General features: G+C 34.5%; 1 protein-coding gene across 13 annotated transcripts in view; it reads left to right on the plus strand.

The window, feature by feature from the left end:
• CEP290 (centrosomal protein 290) overlaps window positions 1-12251 on the plus strand; it is a 54813-nt gene that overhangs the window by 38063 nt on the left and 4499 nt on the right. For 5 of the 13 annotated variants that reach the window (XM_056341056.1, XM_056341058.1, XM_056341054.1 and 2 more), the window contains 14 exons: window positions 352-551; window positions 1230-1443; window positions 1639-1776; window positions 1863-2084; window positions 2653-2766; window positions 4164-4309; window positions 5205-5360; window positions 5968-6091; window positions 6630-7280; window positions 8310-8444; window positions 8699-8785; window positions 10442-10606; window positions 10948-11070; window positions 11380-11540. In XM_056341056.1, the coding sequence (XP_056197031.1) occupies window positions 352-551; window positions 1230-1443; window positions 1639-1776; window positions 1863-2084; window positions 2653-2766; window positions 4164-4309; window positions 5205-5360; window positions 5968-6091; window positions 6630-7280; window positions 8310-8444; window positions 8699-8785; window positions 10442-10606; window positions 10948-11070; window positions 11380-11540 (2636 nt within the window). Of the gene's footprint in view, window positions 1-351; window positions 552-1229; window positions 1444-1638; window positions 1777-1862; window positions 2085-2637; window positions 2767-4163; window positions 4310-5204; window positions 5361-5967; window positions 6092-6289; window positions 6356-6629; window positions 7281-8309; window positions 8445-8698; window positions 8786-10441; window positions 10607-10947; window positions 11071-11379; window positions 11541-12251 lie in introns of those variants that run through there. The other 8 variants (XM_056341059.1, XM_056341062.1, XM_056341063.1 and 5 more) reach the window with 5 other exon arrangements.

Below are 12251 nucleotides of genomic sequence, written 5' to 3' on the forward strand. Positions count from 1 at the left end.
TAATTTATGGAGACTTTTAGGAGAGAGAAATATATTTTGTTTTCTGTTCTTTCCATTCAGTCTGTGGTTACGTTAAACTAACCCATTTCAGTACAAATTTTCTCTTGATACTTTATGATAAGGTGGAACCTGTATTTAACTGATTATTCTGTGAATCATTAGATGCACAAAGCTCTTTTCAAACCAGGGTGATCTCTTTCTCTGTGGACTAAGATCATATCTCAGTAAATAAACGTGTTGGATATTAATGTTTGGTTATATTCAGGACTGAGTTTAAAACGCATCGGTAATGTTTACCTTTGATTTAAAGCTTAAAATGTTTTATCACATGCTTTTTTTTCTGTTTTACAGGAGTTAGGGAAAAAGACTTCTTTATCAGTTTCAGACAGCAAACGTTTTCTCTGCTTAGCTGAAATGGAGCAAACTGTAGCAGAACAGGATAATTCTCTTGCTTCACTTGTTGGAAAATTAAAGAAAACGTCATCTGATTTGGAGAAACAAAAACAAATTACTTTAATGAAAATCAAGGAGTTTGAGACTATCAGAGCCCAGTAAGTTTTTAGACTGTTAACATAAGTCGCACATAAGACACTTGGATTGGATCAAATCGATGGTGTATTGTTGCTACAGGACTAGTCTATCAAATTGAACATGTTTTTACTGAATTTAAGATTTGGCTGAAAAAAACTAACTCAAAGTTACTATGGTTGGTAATTGTAAATTATTTTTAATTTGTAGCTCTTCATCAGGGATAATATTGAAAAAACTGTGGATTGGAAAGACACCTTTCAGTTGTTAGCTTTGTGCCATTCAGTGAAAAAGAAAGTATTCAGGGAGTCTTGGTATGAGAGTTATCTTTAAGCTACTGTGATATGTGCTGGTTTGTGTTTGGAATTTTTTCCCCCCAGTACATCTCTTTGGACTTTCTGCCTAACAAGTTTAAACTCATGAAAATTTAACCCCTGTTTAAAAGGAGAAAAAGTATGTTTTCTTTAAAGGCCAGGAATTAGAATGAACAATGCTCTAACCTCATTTTGCTGATGATTTTGAGGAATTTTCTTACTAAATGGAGGCTGCCTTTGTTGAGTCAGTCTTTTGCTGTTTCCAAATCCGTTTGTCATTTGCTTTAACAATAATAAAAAATATAACACCATGCCCTTTGTTATTTATTTGGAGTTTGCTAACTTAATTATTGCAGTACACCCTATTAATGCTTATTTTTTCATTAGGCTTCAGGAAAAGCACACAGTTGATGTGGATCAACTAAAAGATGAAGTAAACGAGTTAAGGAACATGTTATCTCGGAAGGAAAAGGCATTAGCAAATGTAGAAGCTGAACTAGAAGTCCAAAAAGAAGCAAATAGTAGAGCACCCACAGCAACAATGAAAAACCTGTTGGAACAGCTGAAGAGCCAATTAGCCATAAAAGAGAAGCAGCAGAAAGTTAGTCAACAAAAATTAATCCCTGTGTCACATAAATGTTTAATGTTGCTTAATGCTTAAGAATTCTATGTATAGTACAGCAGGAGGTAGAATATAATTGCATAATATAATATAGTACAGTTGCTTTTTTCTTGGTTTGTAATGTTCCTGTTTGCAGCTTCTTCACTTAAAATAACTTGAATTTATTATTTTTAGGCTTTGAGTAAAGCACTTCTGGAACTCCGAGCAGAAATGACTGCTCATGCTGAACAGCAAATTATTTCTGCTGCATCACAAAGAGAAGCAGATATGAATGTCCAGGAGATTGTTGACAGACAAACCAAGGAGCTTACAGTGAGTACTAGGTAATATCATTGTACTGCAGTGTTGTATTGTTGATAATCCTGATGAGGTTTGCTGTTTTGTTTGTTTTCTTTTAGACACAGATAGAGGAATTAAATAATCAGATTACAAAACTTACAGATAACCTTAAAATAAGTAAAACCAGGGAAAGTTCTTTGTCTCATGAAAGAGATGAGTTGAACCAAGAACTTCAGGGGAAAAAAAAAGCTTTTGCTAAAATGTTGAGAGAAAAAAATGAAACGGAAAAAGAAAATGAAGAACTGAAGAAACGGATTAGGAAGCTAAGCAGTATCATTCAGGTAAAAGTGATTTTTCAAAATGTTCAATCTTGGTCAAGTTTCTGCATAGATGTGCTGGTTTTGGGGGAAAGATTAAGTACTTTTGGCAGGTATTGGGACTTAAACTTGTTTAAAAATTTGGGTTTGCTCATCAGGTGCGTTACATCAGAGCTATGAAATTTTACCATTGGAAGCATGCTTCAAATAAAAGGAAGAAACTGAGAGTAACTTACTCCTTGAAATATGTTTGAAAGAATATGAGGAGTTGAATTACCATTTTCAAGGCTTCTTTGAAAAATGGAATTTTGTGATCTTCCTGGCTGTCCTCATTTCCCCTTTAAGAAGAAAATTAGAGGATTTAGAGTGAATTGGTTAATATATTTTTTTTAATTCGGCTACCTGCTGATTATTCAGTTTAGAATGCAAAGTTACATTCCAAAACTTTTAATAATTGAAAGATAATTTTTAAAAGATCATTTAGGTTGTAAACTAATTCTAGCAACTGGAATTAGAGTCCTTATATTTTGAGTGGAGAAAAATATTCAGGTAATGGTGAACTTTAAATTTGTAAAAGTTTGTAATTTTTCAGAGCAAAGCTGATGAAGAGAATCTGATAGATGCACTTCAGAAAAAAAATAAAAAGTTGGAAAATGAACTTGAGAAGTGTGAAGAAACAGAAAAAAAAAGTGTAAGAGAAGACAAGGTATGTGATATATAGATCATAGCTTTGAAAGACATCATCAGTCTAGGTCTAGGCAGTTTAATGCTCCCTATTGCTTCTGAAAAAAACACCCCACCAACCAACCAAACTTGATCAGAAGAAAAGCACTTTCATGACTGTAACTTCTTGATATTTCCCATGCTCTTTGTTACTGCTTGTGTTGCTTAGTACTGGTACAGTAATGTTTTCCTGCCCCTTTTGTAGAGTTAAAGGTTCATTACAAATCTTAGAAAACTAAGATGTTATAGGTAGCAGTGAAATTGATTACATAAGGACTGTCAAATGTGCATTTGCAAAATCAGTGCAATGATAAAACCACGAAGTACTTGGGAGCAGAAGTGTGAATTATAAAAAGCATGATGTCTGTGCAAATGATTGTTCTTCACATGCAAGACATTCTGAGTAATTGGAAGTGTGTTCATTTCACCAGTTGTTTCATTTGGGTTTTTGCTTGTTACTTTACTACTTCAGTAACTAATCAGTGGTTTGTCACGGTAATCATAAGGTATACTGGAATATTATATCATGCTTGTAAAATGTCATTCAAGTTATTTGTGATTCTAAATATTATTCTAGGACTGCATTTATACTTCCAATTAATTTGAGACTTTTTAAATGCCTGTTGCATAGTGTCTAGACCTTTTTCTCAAACTTGACTTGTTTTTTCCAAGATCTTGCTTTGTGTCTGTCCCTTAATTGCAGTAACTGTTTAGAATGAAGACCGAAAAGAAAGTACAGGGGCTAACTGGAGAAGGAAAAAGTTCTTTTTAAAAAAAAAAAAAACAACAAAATTGCTTACAGGAATTATTGACTGTGATTTTTCAGTAACCATTTGTGGTCATATAGGTATGGTTTTAACTGCTGTATAATTTACAGTTACTGAATTGTAACTTCTGTTTATCATAGGAAAAAATAAACTAAAATGACCGATTGTGCATCTGTGCAGCAGGGGCTAATAAACACCTGGTGAGCTGCAGAAGAAAGATCTGCTTTAAATTGGCATAGAAAATAACTTTTTTTTCTTTAATCTCTGTTCTTTACTAATGTGTAATTCACAGTAAAAGGATACAATGTACTAGCACCTCTATTTTCATAAAATGTTTCCCTCCTTTTTTGTAAAATGGATATTAAATGCTAAGGAAGAATTTGGTAATAGCATTAAACTGCATCAGTTTTATACACCAGTCAGTACAGCGTACTTAACCTATCCAGCTGGGCCAGCTGTTTACCGTATGGTAAATAATATATGCCAGCTATGGCTTCATGTTTTAAATTGATAAACGAAGAATATGTCATTCTTGGTTTTCTAATGTGTTTTCTTATTTTGCTTAAGAAAAAAATCCAAAATAAACACATAATTTGTTTTATCTGTTTCACAGACCTCCAAAGAGGAAATAATTAGATGGGAAGAAGGTAAAAAATGGCAAATCAGAATGGAAGGACTGCGGAACAAACTAAGGGAAAAGGAAAAAGAAGCAGATGCTTTAGCCAAACAGTTGAACACACTGAAGGAAATTTATACCAAGTGAGTTGGTTTTAATAGATTTAGCTACAAAATAATGACATAAGGGAAATCCAGATATGTTTGCCACATAATAGTTATAAGTTTGTTATGTTTATAAGACTGATACCTAGAATTTTACATTGCTATTGACATTTAACAGGATTAGTTAATTTTCAAGCAACAGGCTACTCCTCTAGTGTCATTTCCCTTATAGAAGCCAACAACCTTTATTACAAGAAACTGCCTCTGAATAAAAATAATTTTAAGTCCTTTATTATAATAGTTGGATACAGCGTTCTGTTATTCCCATGAAACAAAAAAGTTTTCTGAAGACAGGCTGTTTCTCACCACTTTATTTTAATCAGATTGCTAGGATTGGACACTGTGCTACTGTTATACATAGTGCTACTGCAGTACTGATGGTACTAGGATTGTGAGATGGAAGCCTTTTTTAAAAAAAAACGTGCAAAACCTCTGCAAGTGTTATGTTGACTTCAGTACAGTAATGGCAGGGTTTTACTGATGCAGAAGAGAGAGGGAACTATTACAGTGATTGTAGCTGTTGTTAAATTGTGGTTTGAAACTGCTTCAGAATGGCATTTATTCTTAGCAAGTCTTGCATGAATTTCACATAAAACACAGGCAAGACCAGCAAGTGGTTTATGACATGCATAATACTGATATTGTTCTTCCCCGCCCCCCGCTCCCCCCCCCCCCCCCGCCCCAGGTTTGGGGTTTGAGTTCTTTTAGGTAAAGCTGTACTGTCTATAAGGTAACCTTATGAAGCAGAAAAGGGGGTGTGGTTCAGTGAGCAAATAAATTGCAAATGTAGATTCTTTACAGCAAGAAATATTTTCTCCTAAAGAAAGCAAGTTAGCAAATAAAGCTTTAAATGTAAATTTACTGAATGTTGCAGGACTGAAAAAGAGAAAATTGTTCTACAGAAGAAACTGAAAACTACTGGTGTCACTGTTGACCGTGTTGTTGGTGTAAGAGCCTCAGAGACTGAAAAGGAACTGGAAGAACTAAGAAAACGGAATCTAGAATTAGAAAATGAAGTTGCTTACATGAGGTGAGAGGCATTTTGAAAGAATCTGTAAAAAATAAAATATCTAAATGAGAAAAAAATTGTGGAAAGAGGTAGATAGTGTCTGTCAGACCAATTGGTTCAATAAGGAAAAAAACAGGGGAATTTCAAAAAACCTTCTTTGAGTCTCTGATGAGAAAACTTAGTTACTTGGGAGCAATTGTGTATGTTCAGAGAATGTTCAGCATTGGTTCATGGTTCTAAAAAGCTAAATAATACGAAAAACATCTGGCTTCTATTATGTAAAATTATAATTACAGGTTAGAGTTGGTGAAAGTTACTGGAACTGCGAAGTTGCAGTTAGAGATTGTATTCTTAATCAGTGTATCCACTAACACAGTGTGTAGTGTACCTGAAAATAGAAGCTGTACATGTCTCAAAAGAACATTCCTTTTGCCAAAGTAAGTGCTTTCAATTCACAGGGATTAGTTGGAAGTGTATATGGCTAACACTGATTTAGAATAACTAGCCCAGTAATCCTAGAAAACCCAGTCTAGTAATCCAGGTGTTCATGGATTTTTTTACCTTAAGGGATGTTTTTCTGCATTGATAGCCATTTGTTTGTTTTGGCTTGATTAAATTTTTGATGTAGAACACAGCAAGCAATGCCACGAGATTATGCTGTAGAAGAATTACATTTCAAAAATCAGTACCTCCAGGAAAAGCTTCATGCATTGCAGAAACAATGTTCGAGACACACATATTCTAGACCATTGGTAAGTTAATAATGTGACCTTATTACCTAGAGGAATTCTACCTACTGAACAAAAATATTTATTAGCCATTTGGCATTCTGTGTCATTTAGTGGTTTTATTTCAAATTTTAGTTTTCTATAAAAATATATGAAATGCTCAGTTTTTACTGTTTTTTAAAAAACACAACAAACCCAAAACGTAGTTTCTGTGTTCTACAGGTAGAAGCTGAAATATTCATCATCCAAGCGTATGTGGAGAAATAAGGGATATGTATTTTTAAATATGTAAGTCTGCAGCTGAGAGACTACTTCTGTATTCCCTATTGATTCAAAATTTGAGATACAGAGTGTTTGGGAAAATACTGAGCTGCGTTTCAGTTACATTAGGTGGTTTTGTTGTGTTTTGATTTTTACAAGGTTCATTATATTGCATTATTAGGTTATCTTGATCATTCAAGAAATACATTTAACAGTACATTCCAGGTTTCTTTATTTCCTGTTCTGTTTTACTGTCTTCTGCTTTTCTTTCATGCTTGATTCTGTCTTCAACTTGAATCAGAGTACATGTGACCAAACTGAACTGACCAAGTCTGTTCCTATCAGTATCGGTAAACAAAAATTTTTGAATTCCCTTCAAAAGAAATTTATTTCAAATAGGGATGAAATCAAACATCAGACTAATCATAGCATTACTGATGGCAGTGGCATAGATGAGGAAGCAGACGTGCAAACATCCATCATGCATAAAGAAGGCCATGATGCTACTGCGGATGCAAGCACAGAAGTGTCTCCTGAGCAGCATCCTGAAGATAGTGAGAAATGCAAAGATACAGATATTTCTAGGGAAGGACTGAAGAACAAAAGTATAGCTGAAGCTGATGAAGAGAACTGCAGTGAAAAAGAAGAAAATACAACCCAAACTGAAAATGGAAAACTTAATGAGGAGTTTGAAGAAGAGGAGAGGAAGCAAGAAATACTCAAGCAATCAAATGTTGATGAAGAAGAAGGTGTAGAAGAGCATGACACTGACAGAATGAGCTGCAATCAGTCTGATTCAGGGCAACCTTCTAACCAAGCTAATGGCTATGAAACAGAAAAAATAAATGTGAATAATGAAATGAATCAACCCACTGCAGAAGATAAATATGAAACTTACCGAAGTTGTACAGAGGGGGTTGAAACAACCCCAGAATTTTGTGAAATGCCTGAGGTTTGATACTGTAGCAGTCCTTTAATGTTTCTTCTGTATACACGATGTAGAAATAGAATAGTTTGATTTTGATAATGTAGTGCTTTCCTATGCGTGGTCTGGAGGGATATTGAAGTAGTTCCCAAGTGGTCCATAAAGCAAACCTTATACTTTCATGATAGGCATACATGTCAGCTCAGAAGTAAGCTGCTATTGACTCTAAAGTTTTGATCCAAAAAGTTTACAAATAATCCCAGTGATACATGCATTAGTTAAGAGACTTATGATGTGTTATTACTTACAGTAGGAAAAAAATACACTTTATTGAAGCGAATACTTTATTCCTATCATTATTAGTGATTAATTAATGGATCATACAGTTAATTCCATAATTATCTAAGTCAAAACTGCTGCTTATTATATTATCAAAAGGTTTTACTGTTTACTAGTCAGGCACAGTAATTTACCATATACTTATGATTCAAACTGGCTATATAAGGCATGCAAAGCAGTCTTTATGTAGCAGAAATGAATAGCCTCCACGGATGGAGACTTAAGATTGTAGGAACTAACAGACTTAAGAATTAGAGTTATATACTACTCTTCCTGACTTGCTCTGTGATCTGTTTGCCTTAAGTGAAATTCCTTATGCTATATGTACTATTTAAGGATATATTCTAATGTATTTATTACAATTAGATGGTGTTCCCAGGTAGAATGTCACAGCTTACTACACTCAGCAGCTTTTTTGTCTTTTAGACTTTAGAATTTATTTCTACCCAGTAGTTTGAAAGTTAATTTTGGTTTGACAGAATTTTTACTGATTTATACCGATTTTTAAACTTCCCCTACAGTTTAAGCAAGTTTAGAAAGTGTAGGAGGAGGAATTAAAATCAGAACAGATTAGATCAAAACTGTTGATATAACTGTCATCTGTTTTATATCTGTGAAAAATACTAATTCTCTGTTGCTCTTTATCAGTTTATCACTGGTACAATGATCAGTGCATTTCGACTTAATAATAATTTTTTCCCCCTCCATTTTCTTAAGACATCAGGAATAGGATCAGATGATCAATATCGAAGAGAACAAGAAGTTTTCAAGGAAAACTTAAGACTGTCATCTGAAAACATTGAGCTAAGATTCCAGCTAGAGCAGGCCAATAAAGATTTGCCAAGACTAAAGGTAACACCTTTTTACCTTTAGTCTTCTTTACCCTGACACAGGTTAGGGGATTGCTTAAAAAGAAATGGGAGATCTTTTCTGTACATACTGTCAGTTTTTCATGGTTTTATGGAAGATGAGAAGGTTGAATGGCTGGTAGAAATGATGGAAAATTGCTTTCTGTTTACATTTTTCAAAGTAAACCAACTGTAATTTTGTTACTGTTCACCTCAATTTCAAATTTAAATAAGTTGCTAATTACTTTGTTTTTATAGGACCAAGTAGGTGACCTAAAAGAAATGTGTGAACTTCTCAAAAAAGAGAAAGAAGCTGTTGAACAAAAGCTGGGCAGTGTAAGAGGGGTGAGTATTGTTAACAGCAGTTTTCATCATAACTACATGAAAACACAATACCAATAAAAAGCAATGTTTTAGTAAAGCTAAATTATTTTTAGTCAACCAAAGGCAAACAGGAATTGTTCTTACTTGTTTATTGTGTTGCCAAAGTGCTATAATAAATTAGTGAGATTCAATTAATAGGACCACTAGAAAGACTAGAGCTACATTATTAAGATGTGTGCTGTCATGGTCTTTTTTTGTCATTTGGATTAAAATTATCTTCAGAAACATATTTGTACAAAACAATAGGAGTTACAGCCCTACTGTTGACAATTATATTCATGTATTTACATAAATGCATTATACAATTACAGCTTTATGATTTAAAAGATAGAATATTGATTTGATGCAGGTGGTAGTGTAAGTTTCTGTTAGTGTTAGTGGTTTTTGTTGTACTGTGCAAGATATCACAGTTAAATTTTACCCTAGCTGCTGTCAGCTATTTTAATAGAACAATATATCTGAAGTTACAGGGGAAAAAAGGCTTCAGCAGTGCCCACTATCTCCCTTGACACTAACCTGTCAAACTATTTGTGTGACCTTTTAAAGGAAGCTGATCTAATAAAATCTCCTCAGTGCCTTCATAGCTGTTTCAGCATACAAGGAGAATGAGTTCTGTGGCTGGGTGCCTGGAAAAGATTGTCTATTTCCCACTCTTTTACTTGTACCTTGCATGGACTGCTTGTGTTTCTACCTATCTATTATGTAGTGGTAGTTTTGGATAAGGAAATTCAGTTTATAAAACTGTTTCATGCAAGTGTTCTGAGGCGACAGCAAATTCAGAATCTCCCTCCCTTCTCAGGTACCAAGATCTGACAGAGGTTTTTCTTTAACTCTGCTGTGTACCAACACAAATGTCCTAATCCCTCCAGTTACTTTAGAGAAGAAGGAATTAAGTCAGTTTTAACTTCCAAAACTTGGTTGCTATATAGGTTTATGTAGGGCTCCAGGGAGTAAAATCTTCCCCATTTTCCACTGTACTGTGCCTCTTACCTCTGTGGAAAGAAAAGGAGGTACTTCGTGGGCCCAGAGCTAGAAACAGCATCTTTAAATTATTATTGATGAGGAAAACCATCGCTACAAATATATGAGAAAATAATGCTTTTAAAGACCCTTTAACAGCTTCTCTACCTCACCACAAACATGGTGAAAGAAGAAAAATGGAGAAATGATGAGGTTTTTTTCCCATATTTATTTATTTATCAATCTGCAAGGAGAATATATGCCTTGGGAAAGGGAGAAGATTTAATCATGCTTTAAGATGCAGTTCTACTGTCACTTCAATCCAGTAGAAATATGATTGCTAAAAATGGGCCTTCATTTCCTCCCTCAAGCTCCCAGCTATTTTTTTTTCCCACTCAGACAGTATTACCATTCAAGCAATTCTACAGTCTGTTGGCTAACCAAATTGCTTTAGAAGTTGTTGTAGTTTGATTTATTTCCTTAATGTTTCTGTTTAGTTCGTAAAGTAGAGCAGATTTTGAGACTAACTGCAGCTTTCTTTTTTTATAAATATAAATTGCAGTGGGAAAATGAGCATTAAAGTAAGATTTGGAGTATCTCAGAGTGTCAAGATGAACTGTGTACTACTTTCTGCTTTTTTTTCTTCCCTCTGTATAGGCTGGTAGAAGTGGAAAGACAGTTCCAGAATTGGAAAAAACAATTGGTTTGATGAAAAAGGTTGTAGAGAGAGTCCAAAGAGAAAATGAAGATTTGAAAAAAGCTCCTGCTGTGGTTTCTAATGAGAAATTACTTGATCTTGAACAGGAAAATGAGAGGCTAAAGGTACTGATTTGTCTCCAGTACCTATATTTAGATAGCAGTTTATATGCAAGTTAGTAGGGAAATGGAGCAGCAAGCCTGTTGGAAACATTGATTGGCACAACAGTGTTTTAAAAATACCAAATACAAAACCTGTAGAACAGAAAAGCAAAACTTCATTTTGGTATAACATAATGCATGATTTATGTAAAGGTATTCTGTCCTTAAGGATATCCTTAAATATGTGATGAAACATTATGTTCATTGTGCTGGGTAGCTGTAACTAGGCTGTGCTTTAAAAATGGAAATCTGAAATTTTCAACTAAGCAATGTACATGTGTTTTAACAAACTGTTTGATATTTAGTCTGAAATGGAAAAAATGAAGCTTCATTTGAGGGGCGAGCTGAGTATGCATTATGAATCTAAAGCCAAAGGAATGGAAAAAGTCATTACTGAAAATGAGAGGCTGCGTAAAGAACTGAAAAAGGTATGATTATTGTAATGCATCCCTTTATTTCCATTAGTTACTGGCTTGTTTGTTTTTATTTCTGAATGGTTGATGTGGAATGGGCACTTTTCTAAGTACTGATACTGCTGTGATAGAATTTTTAGTTTTATGTGGAGAAGAGACCTCCAAGAATCAGCCCAAGAAAGAACTTGGAAGTTGTAGTGCTAGTGATCTTGGATGCACCATTTTCCTCTAAATCAGTGCTGACCCGTCACCATCATGATGGATAATCCTGTGCTGCACATGAGGTTAAGTATTCCATAAACCTTTGTTTTTATTGAACAATAGGAAGCTGACAGTGGAGAGAAGCTACGAATAGCGAAGAATAACTTGGAGATATTAAATGAGAAGTTAACTGTACAGCTGGAGGAAACCATTAAGAGGTTAAATTTGGCTGAGAGCCAGTTTGGCAGAGCTGATAGCAAAAGCTGGAAATCCGTTGTAACAAGGTAGGAATTGTGAGCAAAGTAAGGAAGATAAACACAAGTGTTAATTCCTCTTTAAATATTAGCAATCAAATTTTACTTTCATTTTTGTAATTTTTCTTTCCTCTTTTGAAGATAGTTTTATATTATCCATATTGTATTTTCTTATTCTGTATTAGTATGTAGAATCAGTATACAGGTCTCTGAAATGAATCCAGCAGAGATCTAGTGTCCCTAAGTACTGGGCTTGTTAGCCACTTCTATACAGTAGCTAGTTACTTATCTCACTTCTTCAGATCTGCTGTAGACTTCTGGGTAATTCTGGTAAAGGAAGTATTTTGTGTGCCTTGCTGCTTAAATGTATTGGATTTGTGCTCTGTAGAATGTCGGCATTTTTCCTGAACACAGAAAGTATTTTACTATCTTACCACATGGATGACAATCTGAAACAAAAGACTGGAAGCCAGCAACTTGCATTTTCCAGCTTGGATGCATTTGAATCTACGTTTAACTATGTAAATGTGCAAAGGTTGTGTTAGAAGACCCACTGGGATTTCTGTACTCCTTAGGACATGTAGGTGTAGCTAAAGATCCTTCATGTGTGTTCTGAAGGTTAGTTGCAGTCAGCCAGTTGATTCTGTTATCTGTAGAAGAAGGGAGAAAAACTTGGGAGACCAGCATAATTATCTTTCCCAATATATAAAATGAAGTGTGGGAATCGCCGTTTCTAGATTT

The sequence above is a fragment of the Falco biarmicus genome, chromosome 5 (genome assembly GCF_023638135.1).
Source record: "Falco biarmicus isolate bFalBia1 chromosome 5, bFalBia1.pri, whole genome shotgun sequence".
Lineage (NCBI taxonomy): Eukaryota > Metazoa > Chordata > Aves > Falconiformes > Falconidae > Falco > Falco biarmicus.